Source organism: Narcine bancroftii, chromosome 13 (assembly GCF_036971445.1).
Source record: "Narcine bancroftii isolate sNarBan1 chromosome 13, sNarBan1.hap1, whole genome shotgun sequence".
NCBI lineage: Eukaryota > Metazoa > Chordata > Chondrichthyes > Torpediniformes > Narcinidae > Narcine > Narcine bancroftii.
The window spans coordinates 16020421-16044363 of NC_091481.1; the positions used below are offsets into that span (position 1 = coordinate 16020421).

The 23943-nt window shown below is 42.1% G+C and overlaps 2 protein-coding genes across 14 annotated transcripts in view; one reads left to right on the forward strand and one right to left on the reverse strand.

The window, feature by feature from the left end:
• fgl2a (fibrinogen-like 2a) overlaps positions 1 to 23296 on the reverse strand; it is an 82903-nt gene extending 59607 nt beyond the window's left edge. For 3 of the 6 annotated variants that reach the window (XM_069909728.1, XM_069909726.1, XM_069909724.1), the window contains exon 1: positions 22595 to 23294. In XM_069909728.1, coding sequence (XP_069765829.1) covers positions 22595 to 23186 — 592 coding nt within the window. In that variant the 5' untranslated portion in view covers positions 23187 to 23294. Of the gene's footprint in view, positions 1 to 1485; positions 1967 to 18338; positions 19398 to 22594 lie in introns of those variants that run through there. The other 3 variants (XM_069909725.1, XM_069909727.1, XM_069909729.1) reach the window with 3 other exon arrangements.
• Positions 2252 to 23943, forward strand: part of ccdc146 (coiled-coil domain containing 146) — a 140064-nt gene continuing 118372 nt past the window's right edge. For 6 of the 8 annotated variants that reach the window (XM_069909704.1, XM_069909700.1, XM_069909703.1 and 3 more), the window contains exons 1-2: positions 2252 to 2330; positions 15097 to 15254. In XM_069909704.1, the coding sequence (XP_069765805.1) occupies positions 2258 to 2330; positions 15097 to 15254 (231 nt within the window). In that variant the 5' untranslated portion in view covers positions 2252 to 2257. Of the gene's footprint in view, positions 2477 to 15096; positions 15255 to 23943 lie in introns of those variants that run through there. The other 2 variants (XM_069909701.1, XM_069909706.1) reach the window with 2 other exon arrangements.

Consider the following 23943-nt stretch of genomic DNA (forward strand, 5'->3'; position numbering starts at 1 on the left):
CAGAACTGAGAACCTTTTTTTTAAAAAAACTTGCAGCTTTGGGTTCTGCAAGGCTGAGAACCTAATTGTTTTTAGAATCAGCAGACATAAGCAAAATTCCACCAAGGGGCCAGAGATGCTGTTATCTGAAGAAAGGACATCTGTGTACCGAGAACATTTAATCTTCCTGCTTGTTTTGGTCACAGACTGTCAGAGGCCTAGCCTTGATGTAGAATAAACCATTGTATTCAAAATGATAAGCTGAAAATTATGTTATTCATTAATTAACCTAGCATGCTAGCTTGCTTGCTTATCTTTCTTGCTGTGCTGGGAATAGGTGCTTGGGTAAGCAGTTTTTGGGTAATACAAGGCATGGTCCCGCTGCTGAAGTTTGAGACTCTCCGAGAGGTGGCAACATCTCTCAGCAAGAAGAAGAACTCTGGAGTCCAGCCAACGTCCCGGTCAGGGGAGGTGGAGAAGCTGCTACCGGCGCTCTGACAACCTACTACAATTGTGCAGTCGTTGCCTCGCTTCGGCAGTTGGGACCAGTCCAAGCGTTGATAAGTATAGTTGGGAAGGGCTTGCATATTGTAGTGTGAAATCAGCTTTTGAATTTGTAATAAACATTTGTATAATCTGAACTGCTCTCGGTGTGTGTGTCTATTTTCTTTCGGTAGTTCAAACACTGTGACCAATCTAAAACAAGCAAAGTGAGAGGTACAAGTTTACCCAAGACAACTCCTATTCTAGAATAGATTTTTTTTCTTGGCTTCAGCCCATGTAGAGAGTGGGATTATGGAAGCTTGGTACATGGCAAAATTTATCTCAGATCACTCACACTTGATAATGATTAAAATGCCAGACAAACAGGATACAGTATACAGATGGCATTGCTGTTTTGTAAGAACACAGATAGAGGTGTTCTGCGAGGCCAACTGTACCTCTATTCCAGACAAATTCCTCCTATGGGATACCCTCAAAGCATATTTGAGGGGTCAAATAATTGGATGCACTAAAACAGTAAAGAAAGAATATGAGAAGGAGGTGAGTGAATCAGAGCAAGAAATTGCTTGTCTGCAGAGAAGAATTTCTAGGATGATGCTGGATCTTCAGACGTTAAATTAAAGGGAAGGATTGGAGCAAAGAAGAATGAGGGGGAAATTTTATTGAGATTATGAGAGGTATAGACAGAGTGGATGCCAATAGGCTTTTTCCACTTCGATTGGGAGAAATAAATACACAAGGTCATGTTTTAAGCTGAAAAGGGAAAGGGTTGGGGGAACATTAGATGGAGGTTCTTCACTGGTGGGAGAATGGAATGAGCTGCCACCTGAGGTCAATTTAAGAATAAATTGGAGACATGGACAGAGAAGTCTGGAGGGCTATGAAATGGGAGGAGGTCAGTGGGACGAGACAGACGAGAGGGGCCAAATGCCCTGTAGCTTTCTCTGGTTTTACTTCTCTCCCTCCCCTCGAGTGATGTTCAAAGAGGCACAACATACTCACCAAACTTTCCTGGAGTTACCAGATGAACACGGGCCTCACTACTGACATTTTCTGAAACCACGACCATCTGCTTAAGAGCCCTGTCATACTGCACCAGAACATCGTCCAGGTTTTCCCCTTGGTTGGGGGACAGGAGCTCCACAAAAGCCCGGTCAGCCGCCGGATAGCCGTGTGGATCCAGCGCCCTGACGGACACGTCGCAGGGCAGGCGGACCTTTAAGTTGCTGAACGGCTCCACCAGCAAGGTCCAGCGCTTCAGCGCGCTGCCCTTCGGCTTGGAGCCCAGGCTTCGGGTCGGGGTCGCGGCCCTTCCAGGCAACAGCCGGAGAAAGCAGCAGCTGCTTTCCCCGAGCGCCTCCTTCAGCAGGACCGCTCGTCGACACAACACGAGCCGCATGGTACGCTTCGGGAAGGGGGTTGGAGCCTCTTCGGCCGATCGGTTGTGGATGTTGGGCTGGGCAGGGGGGAGGGGCTGACGGGAGTTGTAGGCAGGCGCTTGACTGCAATTCCCAGCATGCCCAGCGGGCACCCGCCTAGACTATGACCATAAATAAAGCAGCAATTTGCAGAGAACGTCCAAACTCTTCACGCAAAAATACGTTTATTTAAAATTACTGTCTAACTCAACTTTTATAAAATATTGTGGTTGAGTCAGAAAGTTTTTAAAACTTAAGAACGGTTTCACATCTGGAAGGGGCGAAAGTGTGAATAACAGCAGGGAATTCCTCATTGGTCCAAACCCATGGCCAATGGGGAGGCAGGATGGAGGAGAATGGTTGCCTTGGAAACAGGGACTGTTGGTGGTGGACGCGAAAGAAGCCAGCCTGTGGAAGGAGAGGCAGCCGGTGAGGTGAACCCCCTACCTTGATGAAAGGGCTCAAGCCCGAAACTTTGGTCACCTTTGCTATTCTTGCTGAGTTGGGGTGTTTGCAGGCTCCTGTGAGATCTAATTGACAGGGGGTTTGAGCAATGCAGAGTAAAACATAAGCGGGTAAACATAACTCTATGATTAAGATTGTTCCAGCATTTTATTTCAAATCATTTGTATGTACTGTTAAAAAAAATTGACCCCAATAAACCTAGAGTTCACCAAATTCTGGTATTATAATCATTATAGGGCAACTGCTTATTGTTAATTATTAAAATATTTATGTTATTGGGATTTAGTATTATTGACAGGTTCAACCCCAACTCCTGCTTCAGCCCCATACAACTAAATATGGCGTACAGTAGTTAGAATGTTCCTTACTTCCTTCTCCTTTGACCCCTCAGCCTATTTACCTCTTGGTTCCCTCATTTAAGATAGTTTAAAAATCCTATGTTGTATAATTTGTTTTTGATGTGTGACGGGGTCTTTAGAGGTTGCTAGAGTGGCTTGCCCACACATTTTAAAACACAGAATATTTGCAGGACTTTTGCAGAGTACTCTTTGCAAAAGTATCAACATGCAGCTTGCCTTGGAGAGCTTGTGAATTTTGCAGGCACTGGCAGAACAGCTTTGCTCTCAGAGAGAGAGGAAGGGAGTGAGAGAGGAGTCACAGAAATCAGTTCCAGAGGGACAAGCTAGCAAACTTTGGAAGGTTGTCTGGTCAAAGGAGAAGACTGAAAGGCGACCTGAAAGAAAGAGGATCACCTGGAGAACCCTGAAGGGGGCAAGTTTTGTCAGCAAGACTGATTGAGAAGGAATCAGTTGTGGATGTCCTGGAAAAGGAATCCATCTCTGAAAACCAGCAAGAACCTTCCTGAGTGGTAACCATTTGCCTGTTAAGCACCAAAGACTGGTGAACTTTGTTAATACTAACTTCTGTGCACAGTACAAGAATTGCCTGCAATCAGTGAGATTGGACTGTGATCCAAAGAACTTTCCTAATCTTAATCTTAATCTTACACACTCCTGCCCTTAGTATTAGAAGGGGGATGAAGAAGGTAGGTTAATTAATAAGTTAAAGTTTAATTTTGTTTTCTTGTTCAAATATAATTAAAAACTACCCTGTGTTGTGGTGCATATCTATTGCTGCTGGTTTTTCGGGTCCTCTGGACTCCGTAACAGATGCTAGAAACACTTGCCTCAAAACCCAAACCTTGCTACTATGATTTAGTTAACTGTAGTTTGTAACAAGGATTGCATCTAAAGGAAATGCCTCTCTTAATTTACCTTTTAAACCAATGTCTAAATTATTTATATTCCCTCCTTTCCAGTAGAACCACTGATTGTTAGAACCTCACACCTGGTTTCTTTATGACATACTTTTCACAATTTCTAACAACTTCTCAAAGGTTAGCTACACCTCTGCTCAATGTCATTTCTCAGCTTCAGTCTGAATTCCCTTTCTTTAATTGGCTCACCACTGGACCTCAGGACTGTAGTGCACATGCAGACACAGAGTACACCAGACACACAAATGACATATTGTATATACATAGCGATCTATATTAAATGTATATAAAAATAATTTATGGGTTTCTGGAATCATTCAACAGTCTCATTGCCTGCCAGAAGAAGCTGTTTTCCACCTGGAAGTCCTGGTTTTCATGCTGTTTTACCTCCTGAAGGTTGTGTCTCAAAGATACTGCGGGTCCTCGATGATTCTTGGAGTCCTCTTCAACCACTGCTCCCAGTAGATATCGTTAATAGAGGGAAGTGAGACCCTAGTGATCTTCTCAGCAGTTTTAATCACCCTTCGAACTGACCTCAATCTGATGCTTTGTAGCTATGATACCACTCTATCAGACCACAATCTGATGCAGCCAGCCAAGGCACTCTCGATGTGCTGCAGTAGAATATTGTTAGGATGGTGGTCAGTAGCCTTGATCTCCTGAACCTCCTTAGGAAGTGTAGGGCTGCTGCACCATTCCTGACTAATGAGGTGGTGTTGGTTCAGGAAACGTCATCCTTTAAATGAGGAACTTTGTACTTCCCTCCCTCTCTGCGACAGGGCAATTGAATGTTGTGGGGAGGGGTCCTTTATCCTCCTGAAGTCCACAATCATCTCCTTTGATTTGTCCATGTTAAGACTCAAGTTGTTGCTCTTGCATCACTTGTACAGGTTAAAACCTTGTGTTTTTGATTTTTGTTAATTTTGTGCCTATCCCTTTAAGGAAAAGTGTTATTTGTAGTGCTACCATGGTTACTATGACATCATATGTTGTAATATCCAAGTGGACTGAGCGTTTGTATCCTATTCTTTGAAGAATCGTGACAGAGATGTAAGCTCTCAAGATGCTTAACTTTGATTTCATCATATTTCATCTCAAATCATCTTATTTCATATTTTCTTTTATATTTGTTTAAAGTTGAATATCACTATCTTAAGCATCGTTATGAAAATATCAATGAGAAGTTATGCAAAATCTTTATACATTATCAATGAATTAAAGCTACTTACAGCTGCAACTACGAAGTTTGATTTATTAGGAATAAAGATAGTAAATCGGAATATCGTCGCTTATGTTTCTGTGAAGATGACATGTTTTGAAATTGGGGAAATACCAAAAACTTGGAAAGTGTCGTCTATCAATCTCTTTATAAGCTGACTCATCATTGTTGAAAACTTGATGATTCTGTTGGAGCTAAAAATGTCAGTACAGCTGTGAATTAACAACATAAACAGTAATGGGCTGACAATCAAGACTTGAGGTCCACTAGTACTCACTGTGATGGGGCTTAAGGTTTTGCTACTAATCCAGGTAGACTGTCGCCTTTCAATCAAAAAGTCCAGGATCAAGTTGCAGAAAGGGGTACTGAATGCCAGAGAGGACAGTTTATCCACCAGTCTCTTGGTTAGCCATTCCTGACCTTTTTGTTTTGGCTGTGGCTTGCTTAGAACTCTGCTCAAAGTTTATGGGCCCCCTTCCTTGTAAAGCTGTCGTTTAATTGGCTTCTTCTGAATTTTTCTCCTATCAACTACATTAAAAAAAAATTAATGATTTCACTCTGTTGGTCCTCCTTAAATGTCCTGTGGCCACCAGGGGGGGCTTATGGCCCACATTGAGAATGGCTGATCGAGGTAATTTTGGGAATTGGTCTATTTCTAAAGGTTCCCATGAGTAATTTGTCTCATAAGATGGAGACAGAAAGATCCAGGAGAGGGTGGAAGATGTCAGAAACAGAGCAGATAATTTAAGGGTAGGATGGAAATTACCAGTGAAGTTAATTAAATTATCTGGTTCCACAAAAGTACATGAGGAAGCCTCAATGCAGTCATCAAAGCAGTGGGGAAAGAGTTAGAAGTAGTACTGGCTGGGTTTGGAATGGGAACTTCTATTCCACATACCCAAAAAAAGGCAGGCAAAGGTGGACTCCATGTGTATGCCTACAGCTACATGCTGAATCCCTCCAGCTTCTTGTTGTTCACTCAAGATTCCAACATCTGTCGTTTTTGTTTCTTTAGTGCATTCTTTTATCATTGCGTGCTGTTCTCTGATTCACTCTGCTTTGCGTTCATATATATTTGAACTGGTTTCAAATGATACAAATATCATAGATTTTACCTTTATATCCAAAATGTATTGCTAAAATGTCAGCATCCAAAATCAGATTTTCCAGTCCCCCTTTCCAAGGTCGTTATAGTTCCATCTGCAACATCTGCACACTCTACTTACAAATCCACTTTACTTGTTAACTCCCTATTTACCTAAGCATTGAAGAAAGCTTATTCTGAGTACCATCTTGAATATTTTTGCATGTTGTATTGTTGAGTAATTTGATAGAAATACTGCAATTGAATTAGATATAATTACTTAGTGAGTTATAATATTGACCTAGCATAAAATTACACCAGGTGGCAGTCAGTGGTTAGGTTCATAAATGGTTCTTAAATGGTACAATCTATGAAAGCAATGGGGCTAGTGGAAAATTCATCAGCTGCTGGCATGGCACATTGCATTGGAATGTTTAGTTGTGTAAAGGCAAGTCTGCACAAGCTTTAACTTTGAGTAGAAAGTTGAGCAGGTGGATACAGTCCCTATACAACCAACTCAGCCCTGACCCACTCAGCCTTGACCCATTCTGCCCTTAAATGCAACAAAATCAGAATTCCCCTTGCCCTCACCTACCACCCCACCAGCCTCTGCATCCAACATATTGTCCTCTGCAATTTTTGTCACCTACAACACAATCCCACCACGAGACACATCTTCCCCTCTTCTCCCTCCCTGCCTTCCATTGAGACCGCTCCCTCTGAGACTCCCTTGCCCACTTATCCCTTCCCACTAATCATCCCCTTGGCACCTACCCCTGTGACTGCAGTAAGTGCCACATTTTCACTCACACCTCCTCCCACACCACCATTTGAGGTCCCAAACAATCCTTCCAAGTGAAGCAACACTTGTGAACCTGCGGGAGTCATCTACTGCACCCGGTGCACCCATTGTGGCCTCTGCATCAGAGAGTCTGGATGTAGACTGGCAGATTGCTGCCTGAGCTCCATCACTTTGTCAAATCAATGACAAGGATCTCCCAGAGGCCAGCCATTTCAAATCTGTGCCCCACACCCACACAGGCACATCTGTTAATGGCCTCCTGCCCTGCCAAACCAAGGTCACTCGTAAATTGGAGTAAAAGCACCTATTATTCCATCTGGCCACCGTCCAACAGGAAAGCATTAACATCAACTTCTCTGGTTTCTGCTGGGCCGCTCCCTGTTCTCCCTCCTTTTTCTATCCCTCTCTCCTTTCCTCCTGCTCTCCATCCTTCCCTCTCTATTTACAGAGCAAACCCCCCATTTGCTGCTTTATGCTCTCTCTCTCTCACCCTCTCTATTTACAGAGCTAACCACCCCCCCATCTGCTGCTTTATGCTCTCTCTCTCTCTCTCTCTCTTTCTCTCTCTCTCTCTCTCTCTCTCTCTCTCTCTCTCTCTCTCCTCTCTCTCCTCTCTCTCTCACATCCACCTATTACCTCTTTCCTATGGGCCTGTGCTCCTCCCCCTACCATTTATTGAGGTGCCTGTCTACATTTTGCTTACCCTTTGATGAAGGGTTCAAGCCAGAAAAAAAAACATTGGTTTTGTATCTTTATCCTCACTATAAAGCACACTGTTTGACCAGCCAAGTTTCTTCAGCATTGTGTTTTTACTGGATAGTCTTTCTTCTTTGGCTTGGCTTCGCGGACAAAGATTTATGGAGGGGTATGTCCACGTCTGCTGCAGGCTCGTTGGTGACTGACAAATCCGATGCAGGACAGGCAGGCACGGTTGCAATGGTTGCAAGGGAAAATTGGTTGGTTGGGGTTGGGTGTTGGGTTTTTCCTCCTTTGTCTTTTGTCAGTGAGGTGGGCTCTGCGGTCTTCTTCAAAGGAGGTTGCTGCCCACCAAACTGTGAGGCGCCAAGATGCACGGTTGGAGGCGATATCAGCCCACTGGCGGTGGTCAATGTGGCAGGCACCAAGAGATTTCTTTAGGCAGTCCTTGTACCTCTTCTTTGGTGCACCTCTGTCTTGATGGCCAGTGGAAGGCTCGCCATAGAACACGATCTTGGGAAGGCGATGGTCCTCCATTCTGGAGACGTGACCCACCCAGCACAGTTGGGTCTTCAGTAGCATGGATTCGATGCTTGCGGACTCTGCCAGCTCGAGTACTTCGATGTTGGTGATGAAGTCATTCCAATGAATGTTGAGGATGGAGTGGAGACAGCGCTGATGGAAGCATTCTAGGAGCCATAGGTGATGCCAGTAGAGGACCCATGATTCGGAGCCGAACAGGAGCGTGGGTATGACAATGGCTCTGTACACGCTGATCTTTGTGTATTTCTTCAGGTGGTTGTTTTTCCAGACTCTTTTGTGTCATCTTCCAAAGGTGCTATTTGCCTTGGCGAGTCTGTTGTCTATCTCTTTGTCGATCCTTGCATCCCATGAAATGGTGCAGCCGAGGTAGGTAAACTGGTTGACCGTTTTGAGTTCAGTGTGCCCGATGGAGATGTGGGGGGGCTGGTGGTCATGGTGGGGAGCTGGCTGATGGAGGACCTCAGTTTTCTTCAGGCTGACTTCCAGGCCAAACATTTTGGCAGTTTCGGCAAAACAGGACGTCATGCGCTGGAGAGCTGGCTCTGAATGGGCAACTAAAGCAGCATCGTCTGCAAAGAGTAGTTCACGGACAAGTTGCTCTTGTGTCTTGGTGTGAGCTTGCAGGCGCCTCAGATTGAAGAGACTGCCATCCGTGCAGCACTGGATGTAAACAGCGTCTTCATTGTTGAGGTCTTTCATGGCTTGTTTCAGCATCATGCTGAAGAAGATAGTAAAGAGGGTTGGTGCGAGGACGCAGCCTTGCTTCACGCCGTTGTCAATGGTGAAGGGATCGGAGAGCTCATTGCTGTATCTGACCCAACCTTGTTGGTTTTCATGCAGTTGGATAACCATGTTGAGGAACTTGGGGGGGGGGGGGTATCCAAGGCGCTCTAGTATTTGCCAAAGCCCTTTCCTGCTCACGGTGTCGAAGGCTTTGGTGAGGTCAACAAAGGTGATTTAGAGTCCTTTGTTTTGTTCTCTGCACTTTTCTTGGAGCTGTCTGAGGGCAAAGACCATGTCAGTAGTTCCTCTGTTTGCGTGAAAGCTACACTGTGATTCTGGGAGGACATTTTCGGCGACATGAGATATTAGTCTATTAAGGAGAATCCTAGCGAAGATTTTGCCTGCAATGGAGAGCAGCGTGATTCCCCTGTAGTTTAAGCAGTCTGATTTCTCGCCTTTGTTTTTGTACAGGGTGATGATGATGGCATTACAAAGGTCCTGAGGCAGCTTTCCTTGGTCCCAGCAGAGCATGAAAAACTCATGCAGTTTGGTATGCAGAGCTTTGCCGCCAGCCTTCCAGACCTCTGGGGGGGATTCCATCCATACCTGCTGCTTTGCCACTTTTCAGTTGTTCAATTGCCTTGTATGTCTCTTCCCGGATAAGGACCTCATCCAGCTCTAGACTCAAGGGCTGTTGAGGGAGCTGGAGCAGGGCAGATTCTTGGACTGAGCAGTTGGCACTGAAAAGGGATTGGAAGTGTTCTGACCATCGATTGAGGATGGAGATCTTGTCATTGAGGAGGACTTCGCCGTCTGAGCTGCGCAGAGGGCTTTGGACTTGGGGTGAGGGGCCGTACACAGCCTTTAGTGTCTCATAAAAACCCCTGAAGTCGCCAATGTCGGCGCTAAGCTGGGTTCGTTTGGCTAGCCCACCACTCATTTTGGATCTCCCGGAGTTTGTGCTGAAGATGGCTGCATGCGAGACGGAAGGCTTGTATTTCCTCTGGCCAGGAAGGCTTTGCAAGGTGAGGCTGGTGGGCAGATCGCTTCTTTGCCAGTAGCTCCTGGATTTCCTGGTTGTTTTCGTCAAACCAGTCCTTGTTTTTCCTGGAGGAGAAGCCCAGCACGTCTTCAGTGGATTGCAGTATGGCTGCTTTCAGCTGATCCCAGAGGGTTTCAGGAGACGTATCTGTGAGGCAGTTTGCATCCTTGAGCTTTGCTTGGAGATTTGCCTGGAAGTTTCCTCTCACTACGTCTGACTGCTAGTTTCCAACATTGAATCTCTTTCTGGGGGCTCCACTGTTCTTGAACTTTGGCTTGAAGTGAAGGTTGAGCTTGCAGCGAACAAGCCGGTGGTCAGTGTGGCATTCTGCGCTGAGCATTACCCTGGTGAAGAGCACATCTCGTTTGTCTCTTCCTCACACCAGAACGTAGTCCAGGAGGTGCCAGTGTTTGGATCGGGGATGCATCCAGGTGGTCTTCAGGCTGTCTCTCTGCTGGAAAAGGGTGTTAGTAATGACAAGCCGCTGTTCTGCGCAAAGTTCCAACAGGAGGCGCCCGTTGTCATTGCACTTGCCGACACCATGCTTGCCAAGGATTCCTGGCCAGGTTTCTGAGTCTTTGCTGACGTGAGCGTTGAAATCGCTCTCATCAGTGTCTATGCTCCAACCTTTTGGCAGAACCAGCAGAAAAGGAAAAGTTCTACACTGATCTGCGCAACCTCATCCAACGCACCCCTACAGCCGACAAGGTTGTCATCCTTGGCGACTTCAACGCTCGTGTCGGCAAAGACTCAGTCTCTCACTGATCATCAAATAACCATCCTTTCAATTGTTTACTCACGAGCTAAGCAGCTGGGTGTTGAATCTTATGTCTTTTGTGCTGGTGAACAATCTCCTATTTCCCCCAACCACCCTCCTCCCACCACCACCACCATTGCCCCTCTTGCAAATCAGACATTGTTTGGTGCACCTAGATGGCTGAGAGGTCGCAGACAGATTAGCTCCCTTGAAGGATCATTCTCAGAAAGTAGTGGGAATGCAGGTAATCAATTTGAATTATTCTCTTTCCACAGATTCTGCTGCATTTTATAGAGACTAAATGAATGCTACATCTTGGAAATGGGTTATTTGGCCCACCATACCCATGATGACCATCAAGTCGCCTTCTATACTGCAGCTGCGTTTGCCTTGTTGATTCAAGTGTGCTATTGTTATTTTAAACCTGAAATTTTAACATTTTCTTTTTGAAACTTATTATCTTGGTAACTATGCCATCATCCTTCATGATTTACTGTGCTGTTTTTACAACAGAATGATCCATCATCAGCTGACACAAATTTTTTCTAAAGATCTACTTAATGAAAAAAAATTGGGATTATGATAGACAAATTCAAGCTGAACGCAAAGATAATTTCACATTTGCTGTATCCCGTAGGAAGTTGGAGATACATTAAATTAACTTTTATTGAATTTAGCCTGTTTAATCGTATAATGAGGCTGACACATTGCGTTAGTTCAACTGACCTAAAAATGTTTTGCGACTGATTTTTGGTGCCTCTCATGTCAGCGTCCAACAATAGTTGGCTCGCATTGATGGATTCCAGTTGCCCTGATACTGCTTTACCATGGTCGCAATGTCCTGGTGAAACCTTTCACCGTGTTCGTCACTGATCCTGCGCCAAGATCAGCAGGGAAAAAGTCCAAGTGCAAATGCAGAAAATGAATTTCAATGATATGTTGCTCTTCATACTTTTGTGTGCTTGAAGCATGTTAAAAATGGTAGGCAATCACAAAAATAGGTTATAATCTATAAAAAGGTATGTGATAGGAAATTTTGAAGGTATTTTTCAGGATCAACACCCCAAAATCCATAAAATACACCCAAAAGTGTTCAGGAAGAAAGATTTTCATTGTCCAATGGAATTAGAGCTGCAAAGCCACATTGAATGTGTTACTACTCAAACGTCCTCTACAATAATGGCAACTTGTTGGCGTCCCATTCACTAAATTTCCTCAAAACCTTATCAACCTCAAAATGTCTTTTTTACAGTAAGTCACTTGAAATTTTCTTAACCTGAAGACATATTTGACAATCTAGCGTGATTTATAGCGTTCAACCTTTAATAGAAATTTTAGATGTTTGAACTTTGCACAGAAACAAATGACATTCAACTTTTCTCTAGAATTTTAGCTCATTCAACAATACAAAATAACAATGTCAGTGCTCTCAGAGCTACTGTAATGGCAGTTCTGCTGCTGGTGTGGACCTGGGGAGAGCGGATAGAGAAGACATGGTGGCTGCTCACTGGGTGACCACCATGTCTTAATACCAATGGCTACCATGTCTTATTACCACCTAGTCCTACTACCAAAGGCTCCCTACAGTCTTTAAACAGCCTGTTGAAGGAGCCAGCAGGGTTTTATTTAAAGTCTTGCGACCACGGAGTCCGGGCCCAAGATGGGCTCAGCAGCCCAAGATGTGTTTAGTAGTAATTGTGAGGTGTTGCAGACTCCCAGGGAGCAGCAGACTGATACAAGGAGAACATTCCCCCCACCCCCCCACACCTGACCTCCCACCACTCCTGTTGAGAGGGAGAAGCAGAGGAGACAGCCTTAAAGATGGGGACCAGGGTGGCAGACCAGTGCAGGACCCTGTGGCTGAAGGGAACATGCAGGCAGCGAGCTGTGGCCGAGGAACCACACAAGCTACTGGAGGTCAAAGGACTCACAACAGGCTGCGGACTTCTGGAGACTGGCTCATGGGATTGAAACCAGGATGTGAGAGGATGCTGGGGGAAAGTTGGGCTCCTGAAGGGCTCTGGATGCTGAAGGCTTCTTCATTGTGTTGGAGTTTTGGATCTAGGGTTGGGTTGCTGATGGTTTGAACTGAACTGGAGTGTTGTCCAGGTGCAGAGCTTATGAGAGTACTGGAGACGAATTCATGAACACTCGGTGACTCTGGGAGGGCTTTCTTTTGCTTCTCTTTCTCTGACTGTAAGGGGCGTTGGGCAATTGTAATGCTAATGGAAAGTCTTTGCATGAAATTGCAAATTGTTAGACAATCTTACATTTCTCTTTTGTTACAATACATGACAATAAATAGTATTTGAAATGGCTTCATATTATATTGGGTACTTTTCCCAATAGGACTCTTTTGAAAGGCCTGATATTTTCATTATAGGTTCCAAGCCTAGCTAGAGCCCTCCTATCACCTGTTCATCTTCTTTCCTCTTTTCCCCCTCCCAACTGCTCCTCGCCCTCTATCCCATATACCAAACATCATCAAAATCTGCCCTGTTCAGTATAACCATTCAATTCTGGTACAATTGAATTATTGATTCCATTTTCTGCATTTTCTTCCAAATTGTCCATGGCAGCAACAAATAAGATTTAACTTAAGGGCTATATGTTTAAAATAAATACCTCAAAATTGTTTTTACATAATGCAATGGCTTTATATTTTATGCCACGAGTGATGGTTTATTCTATAAAAGCTATAATCACTAAGGAGTGGAGAGAACATTAATCCTTTCCAACGTTGTCTCTCAGTGGTGGCTCCAGTGTGTAACATCTTCAAAAGTACAGCAGGTTCTTGACCAGACATATCCCAAAGAAGGGTAAGGGTATCAGGTACATGGGAGAATTAAAACCTGGACATTTCTTCTTGAGATATACCACTATTCCTTCATAGTCATTTAGTCTTGACTCTGGAACTCCCTGCTCAACAGGGTGAGAATACCTTAATCAGAGGTACTTGGAATGGTTCAAGAAGGTGGCTCACTACTCTCCTCCAAAGGCAATGAGGGATGAGAACCAACTATGGCCTTAATGACAAAGCCACAAAAGTAAATATTAAATTAAAATAGATATTGTATATACTTGTGTAATCAATGATACCATTTAATAGTCAACCCCCCCCCCCCAGATTTTGTAAGACCTGTGTAAAAGTTGACACCTCCTCCCCCCCCGCCCCCCCATTTTTGACCCTGACCACCTCCTGAGCTCCCGATGTCCTGACAGTGGAATTTCATAGCAGCTGTCTGCTTACCGGAGCTCCTGATGCCTCAGCTGCTCGCACCAGAATTAGCGCCCCCAACTGCAGACCTTCACTCTAGCCAACCACCCACTAGGGCTCTGATGCCTTGGCTGCCTGCCCATCTGAGCTCCTGACCGCCATGGACTTACCACCCAGTCCTGACCATATGAGCTCCCAATGCCATGAACAACGCAGGTACTTACAAGGTTAAAAGTCTGACCCATGTAAAAGTTGACCCTTTTTTTGGCCTGAAAAAGTGGTCCCAAAAATTCCACAATTCCACAAGTATATATGATAATTAACATGGATTATAGTTTTTTATTTGAATCAACTTGCTCCTCCCCTGCCCCTCTCTCCCCACCCCCCACCCCCCAACATTTTCTTTAGACAGCTGCCTACATTTTGTCATACCTTGATGACGGTCTCAAGCCCAAACATTTGTATCTATATCTTTGCTATATAAAGTATACTGTTTGACCAACTGAGTTTCTCCAGCATTGTGTTTTTACTTCAATCATGAGCCCCTTTTACACAGAGCTTGAAAGCTGAGTTTTATCCATTTTTGAGTGCTGTGTGAAAGAATCACAAGGTGGATTGAGGGGTCTATACACTTACCCATCTTCGATCCACTTAGATAGGTGGAGTGTATTTGACTCACAGAGCCAGCTTTTTTCGGTTCTGTGTGAACAAGCAAGTGGGCTTCCAGAGACAGTTTGAATATATGACAATAATATGGCTTTTCAGTATAAAAAGGACTCTGTCTGTAGACTTTCATCTTCTTACATTTGTTAAAATAGACAAGGTCACTTTGAATGTAAGACCTTTAGGCTGAATCATTAACTGTTTACTCCCTCCACAGTTGTTGCTAGTTTACTGATTTTTTTTTTCCCCCAGCATTTGTTTCTTTAATTCAGTATTTCATTCTGAGTTAACATTGTTGCCAATTCATTATCACATATTTGACACAACTGCATCAAGTACATCCACCACCACCTGCAAAAGTTGCAGGTTTCGACACAACCAAGATAATAGAGGAGGCAACAATTAGAAGGAAGATGCTGAAGGAGGAGATAATGTGGAAAGAAAGTGTTAATTAAACTATGCCAATTCTGTCTAATATATCTGAACTTAATGAATGGTCAAAATATTTTCTAGGTAAATTATCGCCATTAGAAATCACATAAATGCTTAATCTGTTATTCTCTGTGGTTAATTCTGTGTATATATTCTTCTGATTACTTTGAATCTGATTCATTTTAACTTGTGTTTTTATCATTTCAACCAATTATCATTTATATTCCCTACTTCCTTTCTCTGTAAATGATTTCTTTATGTATGCTCATTTTCTAGGTGAAATGAGTGGCGAGGAAAATACTATTCTTAATGTATCTGAAGAGATTGATGAAGATGAGGAGGAAATCATCACAGCTATTCCTCCACCTGTAGATCTTCAAGAGGAACAATCTGTTGACGTTACTACCAGTCCTGCTTTTCAATGTTTGGATGAAGTAAGTTCTCTTCTAAATTTTCATGTTGATGTCCCGTGACGAGATGGGAACTTTGCATGTCCTGAATAAATGGCTGGTCCAGGTACACTGAGAAGAGTTTTGACTTTGTCTGATTGGCAGCTCATTTTACATAATTACCTGTTTTTTTCAAAATTTCTGTTCTTTAGTTTAAAAAAAACAGGAGGAGCTTAATATGGACGACCAATTCACCATCATTTTTATACTATCTAATAACGCCACTCTCCCCACCGCGATCTAACAGCTCAAGGGTTACAGGGAAGTTGCTGAAGGAGATAGTGGAAAGGGAAAATGACAAAGACCAAGATGGGGGGTTACAGGAATAAGGATCAAGAAATATTTTCACACATAATGCAATGCTGAAATCTGGATCAAAAATTAAAGTGCTGGAAGTACTCAGTGGGTCAAGCAGCATCTGTGGAAGCACAGAAATGGTCAATATTTTGGGTGAGACCCTGCATGGAACTGAAAGTTTAGAGTGAAGATAGGGTATTGATGAGAGGGAAGAGTAAAACAGGGGCTTGTAGATAATGGAAGGACCAGATGAGCGAGAAATGTTGAGTAGGAACCAGTGGGAGAGACTATTTTCTTGTCTACCTGTTGACAGAGTCTGCTAAATGACTGGTAGAAGCAACAAAACAAAAGGCAGATTCAGCCCTATGAGGGAGGAGACAAAGAGGGCTAGAGGCTAAAACTCATAGGAGACGCAAAAACCAGAGAAATGAGGGATGAAGGGAATATGGAACCAGATGGGGAAGAGATAAAAAAGATGAACTAATGGAGATGAAACTCAGGAAAGTAGGTATGTGGATGATGGGTCGATGGAACCGTGGGGGAGGATGATGACTCTGAATAATGATGGGGGAGGGGTGGAAAAGGCTGTCAGAGGGGGGGGAGACCCCAAGTGTATGAATGGGTGAGACCCCAAGTGTACAAATGGGTGTGGGAAAGGAACATGGATGGAGTAGGTGGCCTGAAATTGGAAAATTCAATATTCATGCCTTCAGGCTACATAATTTTCAATTGGAATGCTATTCTTTGGGTTTGCTCTTTGGCTTACCATAGCCTTGGAGAAAGCAGAGAATAGACAGATTTGTGTGAGAATGGAATAGGGAGTTGAAATGACTGGAAGATGACCATTGTAGACAGGTACCCTGTACTCTGCAACACTAGACTATGCATAAACTATCCTGGGTCTAACCAATGCAAAGATAGTAATGCGGTATACATTATAAACACCCCCTCCCCAACAAGAGAATGAGAGAAGAAAGTAGTTGATGTCGAATCTGTGGATAAAATACTGGGAGTACTTCCTCTTATTAAATGACATGCATGCAAATGGAATAGGTTATACACAATTCACCATTTATTTTATCGTAGAAATATTTAGTTTTTTTTAGCTTTACTGGTTTGTAAAAGATCTTGGAGCTTGCAATAAAAACATCACAATACAAATGAATATTCAATCCAGCTTTCAATGTACAGTACAGCATATTAGTTTGATTTTTTTCAATAACATTTCTCTAATAATTAGCAAGATACTACTTTCTCTGTCTTAATAAATTGCTGAGCAGTTTTGTCAGAAAGTATCACGTTAACATTGCATGAGCAACAAATAGTAAAAAAATCTTAGATAAAGGATTCTATTAGAATATAAGCATACAATAAGATATGTAGACATAAGCTGAAAGAATGCTGTGGTATTAAAAAAATGAATCAATATTTATATAATATAGTTAAAGGTATTTTGGCAAAAAAAATTAGGTTTTCACTGTAAAGCCCATTTGAATTACTTAAACATTTTTCTGAAATTCTCTAACAAAAGAATAGAAAATAGATGTTTTAAAATAACCTTTGTGCACCTTAAAAATGAGGGAAAGATTGGCATGGTTCAGGCAGCACAATGACCGTGGCAGTGGTCCAGGTTAGAATCCGGTACTGCCTGTGAGAAGTTTGTACATTCTCCCTGCATCTCCGTGGGTTTCCTCCCTCTCTTCAAAAATGTACAGGGATTTTAGGTTAATTGATGTACAGTATATGGTTGGCCGGAAGAGTGTTTAACATGCTACATTTCTAAAAAAAAGACATTTATGTGGATTTATTTGGAGCTGCATTGTCGGTCCAGTCAATGTCATGGATGTTCCTAGAATTTAACGTTGGGTTCACCTCATTGTCTGGTCTATTTTTTCTCATCTACAGATGTAATAACGAGAAAAATATTTTGCACTCACACATACATATCTTTTTGTTTAAATATTCTGCTTTCAAACAACAACAATTTGCTTTTAAATCTTGCATTAATATTCCAAGATAATTTAAATAGTAAAAGGAAATAAGTCACATTTCACTGAGAAATTAAGAACTATCAAAAGAGTTGAAATTATAGATTTTGACGAGGCTTTTACGGGAATAAAAACCAGCAGAGGATATTGCCAATGAATGACAGGGAAAAGAAAGTAGGAAGGCATGGGAGATAACTGTCAAAGGGGCTTAAGGTGTGGGCGGGGAAATAAGATAAATAGTTAACAGGGCAAAATCATGAAGGGATCCAAAGATGAGCATGAGTAAAATTTAATACATTGAGGAATGGGTATCTGATGGAAATCAAAAAGAGCAGCTCAGTGGATGCTCCGGTTTAGAACTTGTAAACACAAGGTGATGTTTGACCCTTTGTGCCTGTACCACCATTCAGTGGATCATGACTGATCTTTTACTAAAGTACCTATTATTTGAACTGATTGCCTTACACCTAAAATTTAAAAAAAAAATCTTTATCCAATAACCTTTTCAGCTTTCTTGGGTGGTGACTTCTAAAGATTCATCACTCTCTGGAGTAAGAAATTCCTCCTTCTATTTGTACTGAATAGCCAGTCCATTATTTGAGACCCTTTCCCTCGTTCTCAGGGTGACATCAACCTTCATAGGCCGGAAGGGCCTTTGACCATGCTGTACAATTAAAAATGTATGAGACATAAGTGCTAAAAGCATAGGGTGTTGCAGATGGTTGTCTCCTAAAATTCAGTTTTTCTGGCCACTCTAACTAAATGTTGATAGACAAAGACAAAGTGTGATTGATATTTTTATTTGTGGTTAATGCTAGCAGCGAAAGACAAAATTAACACCACTTTCAAAATAAAGCTCTTAAAAATTATTTTTAACAAACCTTTTGGAAACTTCTTCAATAAAACCATCAATTGCAATAAATACAGCAGTATTTGCAGAGAGACAAAAGAAGAGAGAAGTTAACATTTCAGGTCACTGGGTTTAAAAAGTCACACTTCCTTTCTGTTAAAAGGTCATTGACCAAAAAAATTACTCTTTCTGCCTGATCTGAATATTTCCTGACTTTTCTGTTATTATATCAAACTTACAGCATTGGATTTTTAAAATGCTTTTTGTAGCTTTTATTGTTGGTTTCTGCCTATGGGATAAATTCTTTCGGTCTAATGAGCATTCTTACTTTTTTTAAACCATGGCGATAGCCATTCAAAATTTCATTTTGTACGTTGTGCCAAGTTCCCCAAAAGATTCCATTTTGGATCCCCTTGTACTTCTTTTTATAATATTTACCGTTGAGATTGGCTGAAAAGCAAGCATCAAACCACCAGCCAGAACTATAATGGGCTCCACAGTTACCTGAAGGGTACATGTCATTATCTTTATCCTTAGTGGTAAAGAATTTTTGATCATGGTTATAATTTTTCTTAGATGTCATTGCATCCCCAGCTGTACCAAAGTAGCCAGAAATAGTCAGACGGTATTGAAGAGTTTCATTTGCAACAGAGAACTGATTGTATTCAGCATATTTTTGGACTCCTTCCCAATCTTCAAGTTCAATTCTTAAGATCATTTTTTTAAATTTTGTCAAGGAATGTATTTTATCATTTCCCAGCCAAAATTCTGTGGATAGGTTCCCAAATCCGTTTTTGTAATCGTCCCAGGTTCGATTAAAATCAACACTACCATCTTTGCGAGACTGCAGGACTGTCCAGCCACCTTCCTGAGTTTCCATATCACAATAGGCTCGAAAGCTTTTGCACAAATCTTGAGCAAGTTTATAAATACCACTTTTCCGATTTCCTTGTTTGTAAAGATCTGAGCAATCTTGAGGCACCAATCGTGTTTCTGCAAATAGGGAAATAAAAATTAATCTCACGACCTTTAACTAAAATTGTTTGGTTATATCATTTTGAATCTTCTTTGGCTTGGCTTCGCGGACGAAGATTTATGGAGGGGGTAAAAAGTCCACGTCAGCTGCAGGCTCGTTTGTGGCTGACCAGTCCGATGCGGGACAGGCAGACACGATTGCAGCGGTTGCAAGGGAAAATTGGTTGGTTGGGGTTGGGTGTTGGGTTTTTCCTCCTTTGCCTTTTGTCAGTGAGGTGGGCTCTGCGGTCTTCTTCAAAGGAGGCTGCTGCCCGCCAAACTGTGAGGCGCCAAGATGCACGGTTTGAGGCGTTATCAGCCCACTGGCGGTGGTCAATGTGGCAGGCACCAAGAGATTTCTTTAGGCAGTCCTTGTACCTTTTCTTTGGTGCACCTCTGTCACGGTGGCCAGTGGAGAGCTCGCCATATAATACGATCTTGGGAAGGCGATGGTCCTCCATTCTGGAGACGTGACCCATCCAGCTCAAGCTGGATCTTCAGCAGCGTGGACTCGATGCTGTCGACCTCTGCCATCTCGAGTACCTCGACGTTAGGGGTGTGAGCGCTCCAATGGATGTTGAGGATGGAGCGGAGACAACGCTGGTGGAAGCGTTCTAGGAGCCGTAGGTGGTGCCGGTAGAGGACCCATGATTCGGAGCCGAACAGGAGTGTGGGTATGACAACGGCTCTGTATACGCTTATCTTTGTGAGGTTTTTCAGTTGGTTGTTTTTCCAGACTCTTTTGTGTAGTCTTCCAAAGGCGCTATTTGCCTTGGCGAGTCTGTTGTCTATCTCATTGTCGATCCTTGCATCTGATGAAATGGTGCAGCCGAGATAGGTAAACTGGTTGACCGTTTTGAGTTTCATCGGGCACACAAAACTCAAAACGATCATTTTGAATAGCTTGACTCTTAATATATACAGTATATACAGTGGAATCCCAATTATCCACTATCTCATTATGTAGAGGAGAGAGTAAAACACGATAGGCTGCAGACAGTGTGAGTGTAGTAAAAACATCAAAATGCTGGAGGAGCTCAGCTGGTCTATTCAGCATCTATAGGAGACAAAGATCTATTGCCGCCTTTTCAGGCCTGAGCCATTCTTCAAGGACAAATCAGAAAAGGCAGAAGCAGGATATATCAGAAAGTCTCAGAACTCAAACAATGGGGAAAAATTCAGACCAACAAAAGTGTTGATTCAGAATCAGTGTCAGATCAGTGGGAAGGAAGGGGTGGGGGTGGAAGGAACATTAAGGTGACCGTGGGGTGGAAGGAACATTAAGGTGACCGTGGGGTGGAAGGAACATTAAGGTGACCGTGGGGTGGAAGGAACATTAAGGTGACCGTGGGGTGGAAGGAACATTAAGGTGACCGTGGGGTGGAAGGAACATTAAGGTGACCACTGGCAGTGATTGGCCAGTTTCACTGCTCTGCTGGTGGTCTATGGTAATGGGTGTTTCAGCCCACACAATGCTTTGCTGGTCACCCTAACCAACTTCAAAGCAGAAAAAGCATTGTTAAGAGTTATTACAATAAGGATGTCCAAAATTTGAGGGCGAGTCTTAACTTCAGAGTTGTTAAATGCTCTTTCTGCTTTGAAGTTGAGGCTCTGTCTCATCTTTGCCTCTTGTAAAGAGCTGTCAGATCACATTGGAGATGAAGCCTTCATAGAATATTGTTTAATAGATGTGTGATGCCTGTGCTTGAGTGCACTTCATCAGATGCTGCTTGGATATAATGTAGTTAGCTCTCCATAGTTGGCATACGTAAGAGGTAATTATAGGGACTGTGATGACTGGATCTGGGCTGTAGGTTGAATCCAGCTTAGTTGGTTTGCTACAAGTTTGTAAGGAGGTCGTTTTGTGTATGAGAGATGCTTAATGAAGGATGGGGGGGAGGGGGGGGTGGTCTCAGAATCAAGGGCTCATGAAGGAAATGGTTAAGAACTCCCAGACTAAGGATGTCTTAACCTTGATACAATAGTGTTTGACTCAAATTGGCCTGGTTGAGGTTCAAATTTAGCTTAAAATAAAATGTTGCTAGAAAATAAGCTGTAGAAAAGTAAATCCATAAATTAACGTAAACTTTTGAGTTCATTTAAAAAGTATTTTAACTAAAGGGTTATGTGTTTCTGCATTTTGTTGGATGTTGCTTAATCAAGAAATATCAAATGTGCTTGTTACACAAGAGTGCTGGAGAAATTCAGCAAGTCACACAATTTTCTTTATATAGCATAGATAAAGATGCATAATGTTTTGGGCCTGAGCCCTTTATCATGGTATGAGCAAAAAGCAAACAGGCACATGAATAAAATTGTGGGGCAAGGGGCAGGAGGAGGACCGCAGGCAAAAGGTCATGGGTGGATAGAGGTAAGGGAGCATGAATAATATGCTGAGAAGTGATTGTGGGGGGGGGGGATATCTTAGCTGAGGTGTCGGGGAGGGGATCGTCTAGCTGAGTTGTTGGGGAGGGGATCATCTAGCTGTGATGTTGGGGAGGGGATCGTCTAGCTGAGGTGTTGGGGGAGGGGATCGCTTAGCTGAGAAGTAATGCAAGAGAGGATAGATTGCACCAAAGGGTTATGCTTTGTTTTCATGACCTCATTGGTGTAGAATTGACTGCTTTAAATTATATTACTAATTTTGCAATGTTTTTCAAGTTATTCTGGAAAAAAATCCAGTCAAGCAAACATTACTTATAACTGAAAAGGACTGAGGATTGGAATATACAAGACATTTTAACAATTAGACAACAATACAATATAATTGCTTAATAAAAAAATGCAGGCAATGCTGTTTTCACATTTTGTTTTCCAATACTGGCATTTTAATCTGAAGTGAACTTACATTTTTGAGGTTTTAACACTGACTTAATTAGGCAACAACGTTTTACGATAATAGTATGTTTAAGTTTTTTGATTCAGAGAAGCCTGCTTTCAACTACTTAATACTTTGAATTAAACTTTGCATTTGAACTGCAACTTTAAAGCTTTGTTAACTCATGATGTATAATTCTAAAATTTCAAGTTTACTGCTATTTGGAGTGGAAAAAACAATTTAAAAACTTTAATAATCATGGAAGTTTTTAATTTATTTGAGAAGAATTAATTCATTCCTGCTTTAATTAGATAAAATAGTATATTTAATTCTATATTTCACACAATGATTAACATACCTGTTGTTGGACCTATGGCTGCACAAGTTGTGTAACACGTGTTGTTCAAAGTATTCACAGTGTAGTTAATATTTGAGAGTTCTGTTTTAATATAGTGCAGAACTGTGTCCATATTCAGAAGACTCCTCTCTTCCAAACGATCCTGGAGCAAATTGATCTGGTTTCTGGCAATCCGTAATGAAGTTGTCAGCACTTTTACTTTCTTCTCTAATGCTATTATTTTTTTATTATGTTTTCCAAATTTTATATTTGCAATGGTTTGAGCGTGATTGTTAGGCTTTTTCTTGTGTTCTTCCAGCCATCTTTTCTTCATTTTATTTACTGTTGCTGTTAGACTTCCAACGGTTTTGACAGTCTTTTCAAGTAGTTTTGTCTCCTTGGGAAGGTCCAGGGTTAATGGTGGAAGATTTATTTGATAACCACAGAATACACCTTTGTCACAGTCTTGAGGCTTCAGCTTGATGGAACAGTCTGGATTCACTTTCCTTTCTGTGGGATTCTTGAATCTGCAAGTTCTGTTGTATACATCCGGAATCTCCACACATAGTATTAACCCAATTTTCAAGAGGAAGAATGCAGTAATGACCATCATTATTTTTTCTCCAAATCTCCAATAGACTATTAAATATTCTAATGCTTTCAGCTATTAAAGATATAGCTGTGTTGCATTCAGTACGCAAGCTTTCACTAACAGGGAAGTTAGTGCCATGGATATTAATACTGTTCAGAGAAGTGGGCGGTACACTTGTGATTTCATATTCATCAGCCTTTAATGGGGTCACTAACCCTTCCTACAGAAATTGGAAATTATACAGTATCTCGAGTGCTTAGATAAAACTGGAAATGATGCAGTGGCTCATTTGCATAGAGTGCACCATAAATTTTGTATTTTCTGGAATTATTTTTGTATTGCCTGAAGCATACAAAAACACACACACAGAAAATAGAAGTGAAATTCGGGTCTTTTTTTAATACTCTGATTGCTCTTAGCCCAAGCAAATAAAATCTACAACACATGCATGCACATGTGGAGGGAAGATGTATCACTGAGGATATAGTCACTTGGTGAATGCGTTGTGGAAGCATGCAGGGCAGGCAGATCATAATGTTGCTGCTCCTTCTCAAAACCTTTTTTTAAACCTGTGAGATTTGTTACAATTCTACAAGTTTTTATTTAGTTGTTTTCTTATAGTTATTCCAGATTGCAGAAATCCACAGTGACTGGAGAAGCAAAAGATGAAGGACTATTTGGTGAAACAATTTGTTTCAATTACAGTAAGATTGAGAATGACTGGACGACATATATGGACAAGGGGAAGGAGAAGAAAAGAAAAAGGAGGAGGGGACAG